We start from the raw sequence: 20068 nt of genomic DNA on the forward strand, positions 1-20068 counted from the left end.
GTATAAAAACCATTTAATTTCAATACTTAGTAATTTCTAATTAATCACAACTAATGCATAACTGAACATGCAAAAGCACAGACATTCTCAACATAGTTTACTGTTATTCAAGAGTTTGTACTTCAACTTATTTTGTCTAACAAATGGTTTCAGAAACTTTTTGAGTACTAACTTGTAAAGTGAGCGCATACATTCCATGTACAACTGTTTTAAACTAGTTTGCTGAAGATCTCATGTGCCACCAAAGTGCTTGAAGGTTGCAATAAAATTAAAGATTCAACTGAATAAATAAGAACTCATATACTTAATAGAAATGGGAAAGATAAAAATGAATTAAAGTTTCTCCCACATATCTGTATTTTTAACTGTCCTTGTGAAAGTACAATTCATGTGCCCAGATTACAGAAACTTAATTAAAACTCCTAAACTCAAAGTTATCACTATCCTTCTGGTCTACACTCAGGAGATGACGTTAATAAAATCTGGGTTACAGGTACTATGTCAAACTTCACGTGCAATAAGTAATATTGCTTACTCTTTTGCATCTGCGACACTTACCAGCATTTCCTCAGTGGCTTGCTGGCCAACTACACTGCAAATATCTCCAAAATTGGCAGCACAGACCTGACAACAAAGGCATCAATAACATTTCAAAACACAAAAACAGAGTTCTTTAAAAACAGTCTATATTAACCATTAGAATCATGTTCTGAAACAGAAAAAAACTAACGATAAAAAATACCTTTCGAACATGAAACATTCTGCAATCACAGCACATCTCACAAAACCTCGGGAGGATAAGGCGCTCCGTAATGTCTCTCCCAACCATGGGAGCCATTTTGCACATTATCTAGAATAAATAAGAATAAAAACACACGGAAAATATCTTTAAGGCTTTTTCAGTTAAGGTTAGCAACTTAAGAATATATAATTTAAGGAAATATAAAATATGGTATGGCATTATTATACTTTATGTACCATGAAATCATTGACAGTCAACTATTAATTTCATCTTATTTATCCAAAAAGCAGAAAAATAAATATTAACCACCATCAATATAATTGAACAATAAATTTATAATAAACACACAAATTTCACTTTTGCCCATGGTTTCCATTTGATTAATTATTTTGCCTGATAACTTTAAGAAAAAAAGAAACCTGAATTTTTCCAGTAAAAAAACAAATTATGAATTCCAAAAGGGAAGACTATCCCTAAGGTGGTTTTGGGTTTAGTCTTATAAATATGAATAAGAAAAGACTACACAGGCCTTGCATGCACTGATGCTCATGCATATCGGAACCACATCCTAGTCTGGCAAAACTTTGGTTCCAAGTAACATCGCTCCCTTACTAAAAAAACTAAAGTTTACTAAATCCAACTTGAGAATAACTAGGTGTTCCCCCAGAAAGACACGAGGCAGCTGACTGAAGTCACAGCTCAGCAGGTGCTACTTACTATCAAGAAACTCAAGTCATGATTCAATCATGGCCAGATGCAGAAGCCTAAACGCAAGTGGCAATCATACCTCCAACTTCTTCTAACATTTTAGAAAACCAACCCTCTTCATTAAAAAGCTTAAATCTGCACCCCTAACTAGACCCAAGACTCACATAACAAGTATAGTAATGCAATAAGAATGTGCACCCATCCTTTTTGAATATGCTTAATTAACCCCTCCAAAAATTTCCCTAAAACTTAACGAATAGGGAAGTATAACTTCCCTAGAAGCGAGTGCCATAGAACCTGAAACTACTGGTTTTTTGGTCACTACACCACCTTGGTTCTGGTCCGTGCAGCTAAATCAATTTCTTCATGTTTATAGCTCAAACCATTGTCTATGGGTTTCCATTCACATACACATTGGACAAGAACTCTTGAGTATTCTTCAATTTCCAACATGAACATGTTTCTGTTTGCACAGAACTAGACAACATAAAGACTAACTTTATTGGAAAACTAGCTCTGTTATTGAAATATATTCTCCCCACATTTAATATAGAAAGAAATCTGATTGTCATCATTTATCAATTATATCTACTGCATATGACAAAAAAAGGGAAGTAAAAGGCATAGAGATTAAAAGAAAGAAAATTCTCTCTATTCATATATGACAGGGTTGTCTACACAAAGATCCACAAAGAAGCCACCAGAGCGAGTGAGTGAGTTTAGGAAGATTGAAGGATATATGTCAACAGAAAAATCTGTATTTCTATAAATAAGTAATGAAATGGAAGTATTTAGTAACAGCATCACTCATAATAGTGTTAGGGAACAGGAAATCTAATAAAACACAAATAAGATGAAACTATCAATCACTGATTATGTAAGTCAAAGACTTAAATGGCAAGATGCACCATGATCTGGGATTCTTAGGCCTCCAATTCTCTCCAAACTCATCTACAGATTCAAAAAATCCCCATCAAGATCTGAGCATCATCAGAACTGGAGATAGTCACCTATATCTTCTAAACCCCAAAACCAGTTTTGTTTCTTGAATAAGCATCTCCAACCACAAATGATCCAAAATTATACTGTATTACTGATCTGGCCTAACTAACTTTATTAGAATGAATTATTCCCAAGATAAAGAACCACATGACAAAATAAACGTGAAACAGCTGCAAGACAACAACGGGTTTCTTTCTATTGCTGAAGATAAATTTTATCACACTGATCTAAACATTTTAAATCCCATCAAAAATTATAATACAGTAAGTTAAGCTCTGTTCAATGGAAACCAAGTTATATCAACACTAATTTTCTTTCCTTTATTGAGGAACTCTTGAAGGAAAAAAAAAAATTGTTGGGGCCTGTGCTGTGGCAAAGCAGGTTAAGCTACGGCTCGCGGTGGTGGCATCCCATATAGGCACCAGTTCAAGACCCAGCTGCTCTACTTCTCATCCAGCTCCCAGCTAATGCACCTGGTAAAGCAGTGGAAGATGGCCCAAGTGCTTGGGCTCCTGCACCTGCATGGGAAAATGGGATAAAGCTCTTGGCTTTGGCTTGGCCCAGCCCCAGCCATTGCAGCCATTGGGTTGGGGAGTGTAAACAAGCAGATGGAAGACCTCTCTCTCCCTTCTCCCTCTCTCTCTAACTCGGCCTTTCAAATAAATAAAATCTTTTTAAAAAAATTGTTTGGGAAGTAGGCAGAGGTGGCAGTGACACATCAGTGGAAATAGCCTAAATGTTTCTGAATTATACACTTAAAATAATTAATTTTATGTTATATGAATTTTACTTCAATAAAAACATTATTTTAAAATTATTTAAATTGGGGCTGGCACTGTAGCACAGTGGGTGAAGCTGTAGCCTGTGGTACTGGCATCCTCTATGGGCTCCAGTTTGAGACTCAGCTGCTCCACTTCTGTTCCAGCTCCCTGCTGATACACTCGGGAAAGCAGCAGAGGATGCCCCAAGTCCTTGGGCCTCTGCACCCACATTGGAGACCTGGAAGAAACTCCTGGCTCCTGGCTTCAGCCTGGTCCAACCCCTGGCTGTTGCGATCATTTAGGAAGTGAACCAGGGGATGGAAGACCTCTCTCTCTGCCTTTCCCTCTCCTTCTGTGTAACTCTTTCAAATAAAATAAAGAAATCTTAAAAAAAAAAAAAAAAAAACTATCTAAATTTTTATTATCTGAAAACTGGTATCTAAAAATGGAAATTTTCAAGGGAAAGAGAGAGATTAGAGAAAATGTCCAATTTACCCTACTATTGATGACCCAGAAACACAGCAAAACATTATCTTTTGCATCAATAAAAGATGCAATTATACCATTCTGATTTACTATCAGAATTCTTACTATTTCAACTTGGGAATCAGAGATGAATAACAACTATAATTCATGCCTGTGCAGAGATTCCAATTCATGCTCTGTTTAAGCTATCAAATAGTATTGCCAATCATGTAAAAAAAAAAAAATAACCTACTAGAAAACTTACCATTACACTTGACTGTATTATGTGCACAAGACTTAAAAGTTTGTGTTCTTACAATAATCATCATTGATGACATAAAGCATAGTGAAACTACATAGCTGGCAGCCCTTCCAAAGACCCTGTATCAAGGGCCAGTGCCAAGTAGTCTGTACTTCCACTGTGTTCACATACTTGGGCCTACAAAAGCACACATAGAAACATTCGGGTTCAAATGTTTCTTCATTCACTACAGGAAGTTATGTTTTTAAAACTCCTGGGGGGGGGGGTGTCTGGCACAGTGGTTAAGATGCCCATGTTTGGGAATGCCTAGGTTCAAGTCCCAAGTCAGGTCCTCATTTGAGCTTCTTATTAATGCACATCCCGGAAGGCAGCAGTTGATGGTTCGAGTACTCACATTTCTGCACCTATGTAAGAGACCCATACTGAGTTCTCAGCTCAGGCCTGGCTGTTACAGGCATATGCAGGAGTGACGCACAAAACAAACAAAAACCTCCAAAACCAAAAAACCACACCCACATTAGTAATAACCACCTTCTTTTTCCATTTTGATAAAACAATGAATTTATAGTTACTGATGGTTTTCTTATTGTGTGAAGAGACCTTTCCCGTGCAAGCCTTTGTTTGCCTTTTCAGCCCAGCACCACGTTTCAGATTTAATGATTTGCCGACACTTTAGCAATAGTCAGTACAGTTTCTCCTGGATGGTAAAATGCCGATGTACTTACGGCCACGGCTTCTGTTTTCACATCATCGTTGCTATCTGGGGCAGTAAGCTCTATGAGGACAGGGCACACCTTGGTCTCCACATCAAATCGTTCAATTAGCTCCTGCTCCAGCAGGGCCAGCAAAGCTGCCTGACTTGTCTTCCTCACCTAGGAAAATAGTGACAGCACAAAAAGATATGTACACAATATAATAAAACCATCTCTTGATTTTACAAATGTGAAGATTTGTGTGTGTATATGAGTGTGTCACATTTAGTTTTACTGTAACAAAACAACTTGTATACTTTCAACATTTCAAACTGAGCATCATCTTTCTTTTCCAGTGAAACTGAAAGAAAATTTAAGAATAAACAGGAATGAAATGTTAGGAGAGAATTTTATGCTTAAAAATGTCACCTTAAACCGCAAGGATGTCCGTTAAACGTCACAACTGAACATGCCGACTTAACCTACCTGAACATCTCAAACCCACACTTTGCTAACTTTCTACAACCCTAGTTTTTAAAGTTTTCCTTTTTTTTTGAAACACGAGAAAGTAGAGAGACACACAGTGTCCGTATTTACACAGAGACCGTGTAATCTCTCAGCCCAATATACAGAGAAAAGAGGAGAAAAGCAAGAATTCTACGCACTAACACACAGGGGCCTAGCACCCTCCAGTTTCCAGCAGAGGAGGGAGCAGGTTTTCTTCTTTCCCACAGGGAATGGTGGTGTTGATTCCATCGTTTTTGTCAAGATAAGAAATGATAAAAATGAATTTGGAACAGAAAGGGGTTGATATTCTTTTGCCACTGTATTCTGCTTAAGCTTATCTTCTGGACAATAAAGGTGAGAACCATGGTGTAGAGAAAAGAGACCTCAAAATCAGAGAGACTAAGCACAAGAGGGAAAAAAAATAAAAATAAGATGTCAGTTCCCAGGGACTGGAGAAATTGTAAAACAACAACAACAATAACAACAAAAGTTGGAATCCATTAGTGCTATCAATCATCTTCTCTCCTTCTTCCCCTTCACCCTCAACCTCTTCTTCAGCAATGTCTTCCAATTCTTCTTCATCTTCATCACCATCATCTCCTTCGCTTTCTTCATCATCCGTATCAGGGCCCGAGCAGCACTGTATTGGATTTGGCCAAATATCATCCTCTCTGGCTGATGACCTCTCCTAACGCATCTGTGCCTGCAGCAGAAGGGTCACAAAATCAGGTAAACAAGTTCTCTGGTTCCTCTGCTTCCTCCTGCTGGCTTTGCTCTGCATTTGGCTTGAATGTTTCATCAAAGCCATTCCACACTTCCATTTGACTTCAGTGGCCTTTGAAGATGGATCACCACTCTCATTCAGACGCAATTCTTTGGAGAGGGCTTTATCTTCAAGGTAAGGATTTTCATCAAAATAAAAATCTATTACCTACAGCCTGATTTAGCATCTTTAGATTCTGCCACTTCAGCTCTGGTCAGATGATGCAGCGCCTCCTTGTCCTCCTCCCAGGCAGTACAGATGTTTGTGGACAGCTGAGATGTTGTCACCCCAAAATTTGGGATTCTGAAGATCTTCTGAAAAAACGGTTGGCAGAATTTATTATATTTCTGTTCTACTTCAAAATCACCTCACTGGCTTGCTCATGAAGTCTATTTCATTTTGTACTTCATCGGGACGTTCAATGCTTCTTGTTTTTTTCCTCCCTTCCACAATCCCGGAAGAGGCCCAGGTGTCCACCGGCCAGGTGCTTGTCTCAGCTTCTGCATTTGAGGCAGGGGTGAGGATGGGCGTTTTCGGGGGGTCACATTTCCAGGAAAGTTGGAGCACCAGCACCAGGCAGGAAGAAGCTCTGAGAACTGAAGACTTTTCACCTCAACTTAAAAGAATCTGTAACTGGCAGGACTTTGCACGTAATTATTTTGCTTATTTTCTTCAACTATGGCAAAAAACTTGGTAGAGACTGCTGTAGCAGAAGTAGAACAAAAAACCACCCTCATAAAAGACATCTCACAAAGTAACAAGCATCGCAAATGACACAAAGGCAGCAGCAAATGAGTGTGCAGCTCTGGGTACTACGTACCATGACATGAAGGAGACCTGTTAAGACTGTCAGGGTCTCGCACACCCTGTCTACAACCACGCGAACAAAGCTCAGGAGAAAAAATATCCAAATGGCTCATGTAGGCTGGATAATTCTACATATATCATATCATACAAATTCTATTAAGAACATGTAAACAGAACTCTTACCTGGTTATTTTGATCTGCAAGGTATCTAACCACAATGGGTAGTAAGTACTTGGAAAAAGCGTATGGTATTGAAGGGCGGTTTTCTTGACAAAACAATGCAATGTGAGGCACCTGTTCCATCAGCTCTGCTCTCACAGTCGGTTCTATTGAAACAACAGCACTGTAAGCAAACAACTCTCCCACACTAACACAGTCACTATCTGGACTTGAGATTATGGAGTAAGGCTCCAGACTGTCATCCTCAGTGTAAAAAGGATTTAGAAAAATACTAACTGCAACTCTTTTCACAACCACACTTAAGTGAAGCCATCATCCAAGACATGCATTATACCAATCACTTCTTACAATAATGTACTCATCACCTACAACGCACCACATGGTGCTAGAAAAGGTTAAGTATCTTCTCCAATATTTATTTTATTTTTTATTTTTTATTTTATTTTTTTTTTATTTTTGACAGGCAGAGTGGACAGTGAGAGAGAGAGACAGAGAGAGAAAGGTCTTCCTTTGCCGTTGGTTCACCCTCCAATGGCCGCCGCTGCAGCCGGCGCACCGTGCTGATCCGATGGCAGGAGCCAGGAGCCAGGTGCTTTTCCTGGTCTCCCATGGGGTGCAGAGCCCAAGCACCTGGGCCATCCTCCACTGCACTCCCTGGCCATAGCAGAGAGCTGGCCTGGAAGAGGGGCAACCGGGACAGAATCCGGCGCCCCGACCGGGACTAGAACCCGGTGTGCCGGCGCCGCAAGGTAGAGGATTAGCCTATTGAGCCACGGCGCCGGCCTCTCCAATATTTATAGCAATACTATGATAGGGTATTATCCATCCATGAACACTATGCAAAAACCTCCTAACACAAGTCATAACAACTGGCTCCTAATCTCAATGTAGTCAATAAACAAGATTTATTAAGCTGACCTAAGAAAAACTTATTAAAAAAAGAAAAAGAATGAAACAAGTAACTTTTCCTTCTTGAAAGCAATGCTTAGGCAAATACACCAAACAAACAAAAGCAGAACCCCCAAAGAGACAGACTCATACAGACGTGACGACTGATCTCCCAGGTGGAAAGGAGGTGGTCTTTTTTTTTTTTTTTTTTAATTTATTTATTTGAAAGACAGAGTTACAGAGAGAGGTAGATACAGAGAGAGAGGTCTTCCATCTGATAGTTCACTCCCAAAAGAAGCCAGGAGCCAGGAGCTTCTTCAGGGTCTCCAACGTGGGTACAGGGGCCCAAGGACTAGGGCCATCTTCTACTGCTATCCCAGGCCATAGCAGAGAGCTGGATTGGAAGAGGAGCAGCCAGGACTAGAACTGGCGCCCATATGGGATGCTGGTGCTTCAGGCCAGGGCGTTAACCCGCTGCACCACAGCACCAGCCCCAGGAGATGGTCTCTTCAATAAATAGTGCCATATCAACTGGCTGCTCTCATTAAAAAAAATACCCACAAAATCAAACTTGTTCCCTACTTCATATCATATACAAGAACAAACTCTAGCAGCAACCTGCTGTACACATTAAATGCATACAATTTTCATCTTTCAATTTAAAAACTAGTAAGTTCTACATGAAAAAAGGATCTAAATATCAAAGGCAAAAATAATAAGGCTTCTACATTAGATAATGTAGGGGAAAATACTGATGATTCCGAGGTATGAACTTCTCTTTTTAAGTATCCTTATGAGAGTGAAAAGACAGACTACAGAATGGAAAAAACACCTGCAATACACAGAAATGACACAGGACTCATTTGGAATGAAGGGTTCCTAAGTATCTCTAAGACTGCAATTTTAAAAGGAAAAGAGACTTGAAAAGATCTTTTTTTAAAAAAAAAAAAAGATACCAGGGATAGGTGTTTGGCCTAGCAGTTAAGCTGCTGTTAAAATGTCAATGTCCCACACCAGAGTGCTTGGGATCCCTGCCTCAAGCCCAACTCCACCCTTCTTCTAGGGCAGCAGGGACTGACTGAGTAGCAGGGTTATGTCACCCATGCAGCAGACGTGGATTGAGTTCTTATTTCATGGCTTCAGCCTCTTATCCCCCATCCCCCACCCCTGCCATCATAGGCATTTGAGGAATGAACAAGCAGAGAGGGAGCAAGCTTTCTCTAATTTACTCTCTGCCTCTCAAATGAGTAAGTGAAAATTAAAAACAAAACAAAACAGAAAGATACCCAAACAGCCAATGAGCATATAACCAGGTGTTCAGTTTCACTGATCACTGAGGAAATAAGCTAAAACCACAATGAGATACCACTACACACCCATTTAAAATAAGCAAGTGTTGGTGAAGATGTGAAACAATCACACACCGCTGATGGAACTACAAACTTTAGCACTTTGGAAAACTTTATGGCATATCCATCACAGACAGATCTAGACATAGCCTAGAGTGAGTCTATTCCTAAGTATTTAGCCACAGAAATGTGTGCAGCATGAGTATCCCATATGGGTGCCACTTGCAGTCCAAGCTGATTCACTTCCAATCCAACTCTCTCCTAATGTGCCTGGGAAAGCAGTGGAGGATAACCCAAGTACTTGGGCCCCTGCATCCACATGGAAGAACCGGATGAAGCTGGTGGCTCCTGGCTTCAGCCTGGCCCAGCCCTGGCTGTTGTGGCCATTTGGGGAGTGAACCAGCAGATGGAAGAACCCTCTCTCTCTTTGCCTTTGCCTCTCCCTCTGTGTAACTAATTCAAATAAAATAAATAAGTCTAAAAAAAAAAATGCTGCTTGAGACACTGAAATCCCAAGTCAGAGTGCCTAGGTTCAAGTCCTGGCTCCACTTCCAATCTAGCTTCCTGCTAATGTACACTATGGGAGGCAGCAGGTGATGGCTCCAGAATTAAGGACCTGTCACCAAAAAGGGAGATCTGGGTTGAATACCAGGTTCCTGGCTTTGGCCTGGCCTAGCTCAGGCTAGTGCAGGCCTTTGGAGAATAAATTAAAAAAAAAAAAATTTTTTTTTAATAGCTTTAGGATCAGCAATGTGGTGCAGCCGCTGTTTACAATGCTGGCATCCCAAATGTGATGCTGGTTTGAGTCCTGGCGACTCCACTGCCAAGCCAAATTCCTGCTAATGCTCCTGGGAAGGCAGCAGAACATGGCCAGAGTTCTTGGGCCCCAGACAACCACATGGTAGCCCTGGATGGAGTTCCTGGCCCTTGGCTTCAGCCTGGTCCAGCTTTGGCTGTTGCAGCCATTTAGCGAGTAAACCAGCAGATGAAGATCTCTCTTTCTGTCTCTCTTCTTCTGCCTTTTAAACAAACAAATAAATAAATCTTAAAAAAGCTCAAAACTAGAAACAACCAATATAACCACTAACAGAACAGTGGATACATAATTTGGTATCCATACAACAGATTACTGGTTAAAAAGAAATTTAAAAATATAGCTACAGACAACAGCATGGAATAACTTTAGAAAATTAAAGAAAGTACAACAGAATATATTAAGTATAATTCCATGTCAAGTTCAGAAAGGCAAACTAATCTTTATTGTTAGTGGCCAAAATGGTGTTCATCTTAAAAGGGCCAGACAGAAATACAGACCAGGAGGGCACTGAGACTGTTTCTGGGATAATTACACCTCTTAGTCTTGAGCATTAATTACAGCAGCCTTCATTTGTGAAATTTAATCAAATGGATGAAACTGTATGCTTACAGTTCAAGTACTTTTTGTAGTATATTAAACACAATATTAAAAGAACAAAAATATCCCCAAGTATTTTATTTCTGAAACCTTGAAACTATACTTTTAACCAGTTTGGGTTCCAAATTTACATATCCAGGCAGTTTCTGATTCACCACCACCACCTACCCCCCAAAAAATACACACAAAATCAGTATAAAAGTACCCCTGGGAGCCAGAGCTGTGGTGCAGTAGGTAAACCCACCACCTGCGGAGCTAGCATCCCATAAGGGTGCTGGTTCGAGTCCTGGCTGCTCCTCTTCCAATCCAGCTCTCTGCTATGGCGTGGGAAAGCAGAAGATGGCCCTAGTCCTTGAGCCCCTGCACCCACGTGGGAGATCTAGAAGAAACTCCTGGATCCTGGCTTCAGATCAGTGCAGCTCTGGCCGTTGTGGTGACTTGGGGACCAAACCAGTGGAGGGAAGACCTCTCTCTCTGTCTCTCTTTCTGTCTCTCTGTAACTCTGCCTTTCAAACAAATCTTTCAAAAATTTTAATCAAAAATTAAAAAATTTTAGAAAAGAGATAATAAACTAAAAAAGTTTTAAATTTATTTTGGGGGTTAGTGTTTGGCATACAGGCTAAGTTACTGCTCTGGACACGTACATCCCATATCAGAGAGTTCTGGACCACATTCCAGCTACTCTGCTTCTAATCCAGCTTCTTGCTAATGTGCTTGGGAAGGCAGCAGATGATGGTCCAAATGCTTGGGTCCTTGCCACTCACATAAGAGATCAAGGATGGAGTTCTTGGTTCGTGGCTTCAGCCTGGCCACACCTTAGCTCTTGTGGCCATTTGAGGAATGAACTAGCACATGGGTAATCTCTGTCTCCCTCTCTGTCACTCTTTCAAACAAATAAATAAAATTTTTAAAATGAAACAGGAAAAAAAATTTAATTTTGATTATTTGTAAAAACAAGCTAAAATATGCATGAAACTTAGTATTATTGTATATATTTTACTACTATAAAAAACAAACCCTAGGTGCAGGCACTGTGGCACAGCCAGTTAAGCTGCCACTTGCAATGCCCGCATCCCATATTGGAGTGTCAGTTCAAGTCCTGGCTGCTCTGCTTCGGATCCAGCTCTATTTCTAATGTGCCTGGAAAGACAGCTGAGGATGACCCAGGTACTTGGACCCCAGCCACACATGTGGGAAACTCGGATGCAGTTCCTGGCTCCTGGCTTCAACCTGGCCCAGCTGCAGCCATTTGGGAAGTGAAGCAGTAGATGGAAGATCTCTTTCTCTTTGTCTCACTCTGCTTTCAAGTAAATAAATATACATAGAAAAGTAGGTATATAATTTGGAAAATTTTTTTTAATGTTACCACTTCCTATATCTCAAATCAATTTACTATTTTCTTAAAGTGAACCCCCTATTTTCACTCAAGACAAACCAAGTTTCATAACATTTTCTGCAAGTGACAAAGCATTCAGAAAGAAAGCATTATATATATGGGTAAGAAAATTTACAGCTCTCTCCATTCTTTTTCAGTATATCCTAAATTATTTAAAAATTTTTATTAATCTTAAAATATTAACATATACAATATTCTAGATTTGTTTGGATGAGAAATCTCCAAAACTAAACTAAAGGAGCCTACTGTCAGCTGTTTGGGTCATCGTAACTTTTTTTTTCTTGTTACTGACAGACTTGAAAATTTACTTTAGAAATCTTTTAAAAAATATGTTGAGGTCATTGCTGTGGCATAGCTGGTTAGGGTGCCATCTGCAGTGCCAGCATCCCATATGGGTGCCAGTTCGAGTCCCAGCTGCTCCACTTCTGATCCAACTCCCTGCTAATGTGCCTGGGAAAGCAGTGGAAAATGAAACAAGAGCTTGGTCCCCTGCACCCACGTGGAAGACCCAGATGACAATTCTGTCTCCTGGCTTTGGCCTGGCCCAGCCCCAGGCCATTCCAGCCATTTGGGAGTGAACCAGTGGATAGAATATCTCTCTCTTTCTCTCTGTTATTATTTCAAGTAAATAAATAAATTCCTTAAAAAATAAATACCTTATCACACTAACTTCCATTTTTATAGATACAATTTTTAAAAACACAGTAAAATTTTCTCTCTCTACTTAAACATATACCTGAGTCGTCAGCTAATCTGCTAATTCTTTCCAAAACAGCAATACAATCTCTTTCATCATCGCAGACTTCCCTCAATGTATCCAGCAAACTCCGGGCCACCATTTGTCTACACAGAAAAAGAAAATTAAATGGTGTTCAGTGGCAGCAACAGTCATTATGTAAAGGCCAAAATCCATATGGCCTTTTTCAAAGAAAAATTCTGTTACATTTTAAAACATATATTAAGCCTGTAATTTCCTAAATGCTAGAACTGATTTTAACAAGATTATTTATGAAAACCTTTTAAACTTATTTTTATCTGATTTAGTAAGTTTCGAAAGTCACTGAAATTTCACTTCTAACAGTCATCCTGATTATTACAACAATGGGAAAAACATACTTAATCTTCATTATACCAAGTGTTATCGTTACGTTTTTTAGTAGTATGAGTTTTTTACATGTAAATTTTGAGCAGAAACTGATTTCTCAGAACAGTCTGATGCAGTAATCTGGGCACACAGCAGGAAAAACAATACATCAGGAAGAAGGGTGCCAGCACTTGGCCACTGTGTCCCCATGCCCTTGAGCCCCATGGGGCACACAACAGGCACACACCACCACCTGAGGAAGAACAGACTCTTCATTCAGCGAGTTACACAAATACCAAATCATGCCCAATGGCAAAAAAAAAAAAAAAAAAAAAGAAAAGAAAAAAAGTAATGGATTTTTTTTTCTGGCCAAAAAGCAAAGAAAGAGTGCAGTCTGCTTACGAGGATCAAAGGGTAAACGACTACAAACCAGCTCATGCTACGATAATTAACATCTGGCAGCTGAGACTGCACATGTTAATATCTACACTCTGAACAGGGTACTTTTATTTTTTCCTACTAAAATTAATAAAACCTCCTTTCCCCTTCCACATGAATGAACAGAATATGCACATACCTGTTAAACACGTTCTCACTTGCAGCATACTTGTCCAGTTTCCCCAGTGGCGTCAACATTTCATCTTGTGAGACAAAGTCCAGGGCTGAAGGTATAATAATCACATCAGACTCTGAGCTGTAGTCATCCACACCAACTATCAGAGACATCAGAAATACTCCTTATAACACTCTGAAACTAACAAGTACCCCTTGCAGCATAGGTGTGTTTCTGGAGGCGCAAAGAATCCCAAGAGAATCTTAAAATGTATCTAGAGCCACCACAACTGAAGGATGCCTCCTTTCTTTTTGCTACAGATGAGCCCTAACTGCCTCTCAAAGCACAACAGTCAGAGGCTACAGAAATTCAGTATGGGGCAACAGAATGATCAGTCTTGAGAATTTATATGTTCAATCACAGCATTAACAACTTGTGAATAAATACACAAAACGTCAAGCAAATAAACAGTTAACTTTTGCAATGCAGAAGATAAAAGTTAATGAAACTAGTATCTGCTTCACTTAACGGAGGAAGCTAAACACCATTAGCATTTTTATATGCATTAAGCAAATATTTATTAAATGCACTTGTGCCAAGTACCAGGCTGGATGCCAGGGAAACAACAATAAAAATATTAGCGATTACGCCTTCGAGGAACTAATATTCTACTGAGAAAACAACTGATCCTAAAATGACCACTGTAATGAAGGTACATACAAATTACATGCAAGAAATCCACTCAAGGTGCAGAACAACACCATGACAGAACGGCTAAAAACCAACCGGAGGCATCAGTGTCAAAGGAACTTTGAGTATATAAATAGCATGGACAGCCAAACAACAAGGACCACCTGAATGAAAGGCATCTGCTGGAATTGTTACTTTGGTGCCAGACAGCAGGTACCCAGGTCAACTAACAAGGGCAATCTTCCATCCTATGAAAGTGGAAAAGCCAAAGTACAGTGACTGAAGAGGTAAGGAACATTTAAGAAGTGAACACCGTAAATGTGACACAGGGTTTCCAGAACTGTGGCTCAAAATAATCGACAGCATTAGACTACTAGCCAGGGCATACAAGACGAAATGAAGATAGTGATATGAAACACACACACACATATATATGAAAGTAAGTAGTGAACAAATATGTTGAAGTTCTAGGAACAGAAGAATATAATTGGAGAAAAAATTATGAGGTTGGAAGAGATGCAATTCAGAGCTAAGGTAAGCAGTGAGACAAATAAGAACTCTTTAACAGTAAGGAATATAGGCTCTTTTCCAAAGTCCCGAGAGCTTTCAAATAAACAGTTCATTTTCTTACTTGCCAGCCTGTCTATCCATCCCGTTTAACTGATTTACTTCCCTGCATGGCACCTGTCGTCATCTGATAGGTATGAGCTGCTCTTACTTTACTGTCATTCTCTCCACAGTGCTATACTGGCTCTAATTCTCACTGTATTCATTAGCTGAGCTTCAGATTATCTTCTGGCACAAAGCAGGCCTTTCAGTATTTCAGAAACCAATACATACTAAGATTTAAAAAATCTTCTGTATTTATTTTATTTATTTGAAAGGCAAAGCTGGGGGAGGGTCAGGAGAGAAACAGATGTATCCACCACTTGCTGGCTCACTCCTCCAATGCCTTAAAAGTCCAGGCTGGGCCAGGCCGAAGCCAGGAGCCTGGAACTCACTCTAGGTCATCCTCGTGGCTGGCAGGTGCTCAGGTACTTGAGTCATCACCTGCTGCTTCCCAGTATGCATCATCAGGAAGCTGGATTGGAAGCAGAGACAGACTTGAACCCAGGGACTCCAATGTGGGACATTGTGTCCCAACAAGACTCTTTTTAAAAACTCATTTTAATTAACTAATTAATTAATTTTCATTTCAGTTGAAAGGCAGAGAAACATAGATCTTCCATTTGTTGATTGAAATGCCCAAATGCCCACAAGAGCTGGGCCAGGCAGAAGCCAATAGCCCGTAACTCTATTCTGGTCTCTCACATGGGTGCTCAGGATCCAAGTACTTGAGCCATCACTTGCTGCCTCCCAAGGTGTGCATCAGCAGGAAGCTGGACTGGAAGTGGAGGAACCAGGCTTGAATCAGGCACTCAACTAGGGGAGGCAGGCATCCCAAGCAGCGACTGAATCATTGTGCCAAATGTCCACCTCTGAAGAGATAACACTGGGAGATTTATTTTTACTTCCACATAACACTGTCAGAAAGAAGGTGTAAAACACAACAGAGCCACTTTTAACTATTTTAACTTACTAAAATAAAAATAATTTCTGTACTTAAAAAATCACCTAAACATGCTCTTCCACTTCTGACAAAGATGGAGTAACAAAGTCCAAATTTACCCTCACATCTTAAATTATTAAAAAAGAAAAAAATACATAAAATAATGGTTTCAGCTTAAAATATACAGAGAATGGTTTCAGACACTGGACAAAGGCAGTGATCCCGAGAGGGGAAACAAACACAGTGAGCCCTATACTGCCCCAGCTGACTGCCTGGAACACGCGCAGGCCATGGCGCCAGGGAGAGCCCCCAGACCTCACAGCAACCACCTGAGCTGAGAACTCAGGGAGGCCACGGCAGCTGCACAGCACCACAGAGAAGAGAGCTGCACCGAAAATGAGGCTGCAAGAGCTGCAAACGGTTTCCCTTCCTAAATACTCTTAGGTAAATACCAGAACGATATATGGGTAACAAAATTATCTGGGACTGAGAATTACTTGAAAAAGCTATCTGAGAAGATCAGGTGGACCAATGCTCAATTATCGCAAAGGACCAACAATAGTTCATGGTGCCACTATCCAAAATGAAAACAACTCTTTAAGACACACAGCAACAGGCAATACAAGAGTATTGCCTTAAAAGTGTCAAATCATTAGTCCTAGATTAAGGCAGGTCTGGCTTTGCCTAACAAAGCTTAAAGCAAATCTCAAAATGAGGGCAGAGCCAGCATCCCATATGGGTGCCAGTTCTAGTCCCGGTTGTTCCTCTTCCAGTACAGCTCTCTGCTGTGGCCCGGGAAGGCAGGGGAGGATGGCCCAAGTGCTTGGGCGCCTGTACCCGCGTCGGAGACCAGGAAGAAGTACCTGACCCTGGCTTCAGATCTGCATAGCTCCAGCAGTGGTGGCTATTTGGGGGCTGAGCCAACAGAGGGAAGACCTTTCTCTCTGTCTCTCTCTCTCACTGTCTAACTGCCTGTCAAATAAATTAAAAAAAAAAATCTCAAAATGAACAGACTGTGCTAATTAACTTACCTATTTCCCAGAAATGTAAATAATATAAAAAATACCTGGTGGAGCAGAGTGCCACATCAATCCAGCAAGTGATGGCCTGGGCCTCTGATACCATGTAGGATAGATACAGTTCCTGGCTCCTGGCTGTTGCAGGCATTTGAGATGTGAATCTGCAGATGAAAGCTATTCCATCCCTAGCCCCCCGCCAACCCATCACTCTGCATTTCAAGTAGATGAAAATAAATATTTTAGAAAAATATCTGGCATTCAGCAAGATAAAATCCACTATGTCTAACATCCAATAAAAATTACTAGCTATGCAAAAAGCAGAGAAATACAAACCATAAAGAGAAATAAATTCAACAACAGAAACAGATCCAGAGCAAACAAAGATGAGAACTAGATAAGGATATTGAAACACATTATAACTATATTCCATATGTTCAATAAGATAGGAAAAAAGCATAAGCTTGTTAAGAAGAGGCATGAATATATTCTAGAAGATCCAAACTGGTCAGCTAGAAATGAAAAATAACAAGTTGAAAAATACATGAGTTGAAAAATAATTAGCAGCAAGTTCAACACTCCAGAGCAGGACATGGATGTGGCACAGTGGTGGATTCAACTCTTGGGATGCCTGAATCCCATATCAGAGTGCCTGGCTATGCAGCCTCTGATCCAATTTCCTGCTAATATGCACCCTGGGAAGCAGCATGTGATGGGTGAAATACTCGGATCCCTAACACCCACGAGAGAGACCTATATGAAGCTCTTGATTCCTGGCTGTTGTGAGCATTTGGGGAGTGAACCAGTGAGTGGAAGATGTCTCTCCATCTGTCTCTTTTTCAAATAAAATGAAAATAATTAATTTTTAAAAACATGACAAAGGAAAAGATCAGTGATACTGAAGAAACAGCATGAAAAAAGTATTCTCAATTAAAGAGATAAAAATATGGGGAGAGGGGGAGGAACATCAATTAACTGTAGGAAAATTTCTAACATTCTAATATGTGCAATGGAATTCCCCCAAGGAGGAAGGGTAATATAAAACAATTAGTGAAAAATAACATTTTTCCAAATTTGGTAAAAATGATCCTCCCAGAGTCAATGGATTGGATGAATCTCATGAGCAAGAAATAATATTAATAATATTAACCAAACATCTTAAAACTAGAGATAAAATCTTTTAAGCAGCCAGAGAAAAACTCACATTACATACAAAGCAAACAATGACAGTTGACTTCTCATCTGAAACAACAGAAGTCAGGAGACAGTGGGGCAACAACTTTAAAGAAGTAAATAAGGAAACAATGTCAATCCACAGCTCTGTACCCAATAGCCTTTCAAATATGTATCGTTTAAATGTGAGCCTGAAATGAAGACTATCAGAAAAGCTGATGTCATCCATAGGAGACATGCACAATAAGAAATATTACAGAAAGTTCTTCAAGCAAATGGAAAGTTATACCAGATGGAAATTTGGAACTACACAAAGCAATCAAGAGCATGATAAATAGTAATATGTAAATTAAAGCCTTTTATCCTAAAAATATCTTTAAAAGATAATCATTTGGGGCTAGTGCTGTGGCATAGTAGGTTAAGCATCCGCCTGTGGCAACAGCATCCCATATGGGTGTCAGTTCATGTCCCAGGTGCTCCACTTCCAATCCAGCTCTCTACTATGACCTGGGAAGGCAGTGGAGAATGCCCCAAGCGCTTGGGACCCTATACCCATGTGGGAGGCCCAGAGGAGGGTCCTGGCTCCTAGCTTCAGATCAGCTCAGCTCCGGCCATTGCAGCCATTTGGGGAGTGAACCAGCAGATGGAAGACTCCTCCCCCCATACCCCCTTCCCTCTCCTTCTGTCTGTAGCTCTGCCTCTCAAATAAATAAATAAAATCTAAAAAAGATAATTGTTTAAAGTAAAAAATATAATATTCTAAGAATGTGTTGCAGGGTTTATAACATACACAGAAGTAAAATACATGACAACAATAGCACAAAGGTAAGGAAAGGGTGATTTTGATGTCATAAAGTTCTTTTTCACTGGATGAACAGAAATATGACAGTTCATCAAAAAGATCATGGAAAATGAGTATTATAAAAAAGTATGCATGGCTTTCAAAATACTTGCACCAAAATAGAATTGTCTTTTAACTCCATTTTCCACATTGTGATAAATTCAAGCTAAAAATTCTAGCTCAACCATTATTCCTGCCCCCCCCCCAAACAAACAACTTTCATAAGACATACATATCACTAACCAGCCAATAAAGGCCACAAACAATCCAAAAGAAGGCAGGAAAAGAAGATAAATAGAACAAGGGGGAGACGGGACCATTAGATGGAAAACAGTGAGAAATCCAAACTCAACCATTTTAGTTAAGTACAGTGTGTTCAAATGTGTATCTAATTAAAAGGCAGAGACTGTCAAGTTGGATTTAAAATTAACACCTAACCATGGATATAATTACTTACAGAGTACAGAAAAATTCCATACAGCTTATTAAAATGTATGAATTATATCAAGATACCTTACTCGTTATGAATCAAAGAGTTGTAAAAGCCAGGCAGGCATTCTCATTTGGGCTCAGTTTTCGCCTATTAACACAAGATTGTTGAGCTAACACGACCTCCAAGACAGCTTCATGCAAGCTCTAGAATTCTACGACTATGACCAAACTGTTTCATCAGAGTCCTATCCATGTTCATCTTAAAGATAACAATAATACTGCTTCTGGCCCACAACAAGCAAGGGGAACACTCCCACTGTTTGTCAATCACTCTGTTCAAGACCAACCTGGAGCACTTACCTAAAGCACAGATTTGCTAGATCTCACATGAGGTGCAGAGTACTGAACGTCAATAAATATCCCCACTGATTCAAACACGGACTGCTCCACAACTTTATTTGAGAAATGCACTCCCTAGAAGATCAAGATCATGTCTCTTCAGTCTTTTTGTCATCACTCTATAGTAGTGGATGACAACAATTTCATAAAGTGGGTGTTCCACTCTGGCACTGACACTGATAACAAAGATTCACTTGTGTATTCCAATCCTGCTGCCCTCTGCCAAATATCAATGGAATCATTCTCATCTGACTCATCCTCTCCCAGGTAAAGCTACTTAAAAAGATTTCCTCATCAACGAGACTGTGGAGTTCATCCTCATGGAGGCCACAAAGACATGACTGCCATGGCTACAGACTTCAAACTCACCAGGAGAAACTCAGAAATAATCAGTA

General features: G+C 40.0%; 1 protein-coding gene across 7 annotated transcripts in view; it reads right to left on the reverse strand.

The window, feature by feature from the left end:
* Positions 1-20068, reverse strand: part of PPP4R1 (protein phosphatase 4 regulatory subunit 1) — an 84277-nt gene that overhangs the window by 34627 nt on the left and 29582 nt on the right. For 3 of the 7 annotated variants that reach the window (XM_070050488.1, XM_070050484.1, XM_070050485.1), the window contains exons 3-8: positions 13598-13733; positions 12673-12779; positions 6893-7035; positions 4666-4812; positions 743-850; positions 559-624 (exon numbers count right to left, since the gene is read on the reverse strand). In XM_070050488.1, coding sequence (XP_069906589.1) covers positions 559-624; positions 743-850; positions 4666-4812; positions 6893-7035; positions 12673-12779; positions 13598-13656 — 630 coding nt within the window. In that variant the 5' untranslated portion in view covers positions 13657-13733. Of the gene's footprint in view, positions 1-558; positions 625-742; positions 851-4665; positions 4813-6892; positions 7036-12672; positions 12780-13597; positions 13734-19634; positions 19749-20068 lie in introns of all 7 variants that reach the window. The other 4 variants (XM_070050487.1, XM_070050486.1, XM_070050490.1 and 1 more) reach the window with 3 other exon arrangements.

The sequence above is a fragment of the Oryctolagus cuniculus genome, chromosome 10, assembly GCF_964237555.1.
Source record: "Oryctolagus cuniculus chromosome 10, mOryCun1.1, whole genome shotgun sequence".
Lineage (NCBI taxonomy): Eukaryota > Metazoa > Chordata > Mammalia > Lagomorpha > Leporidae > Oryctolagus > Oryctolagus cuniculus.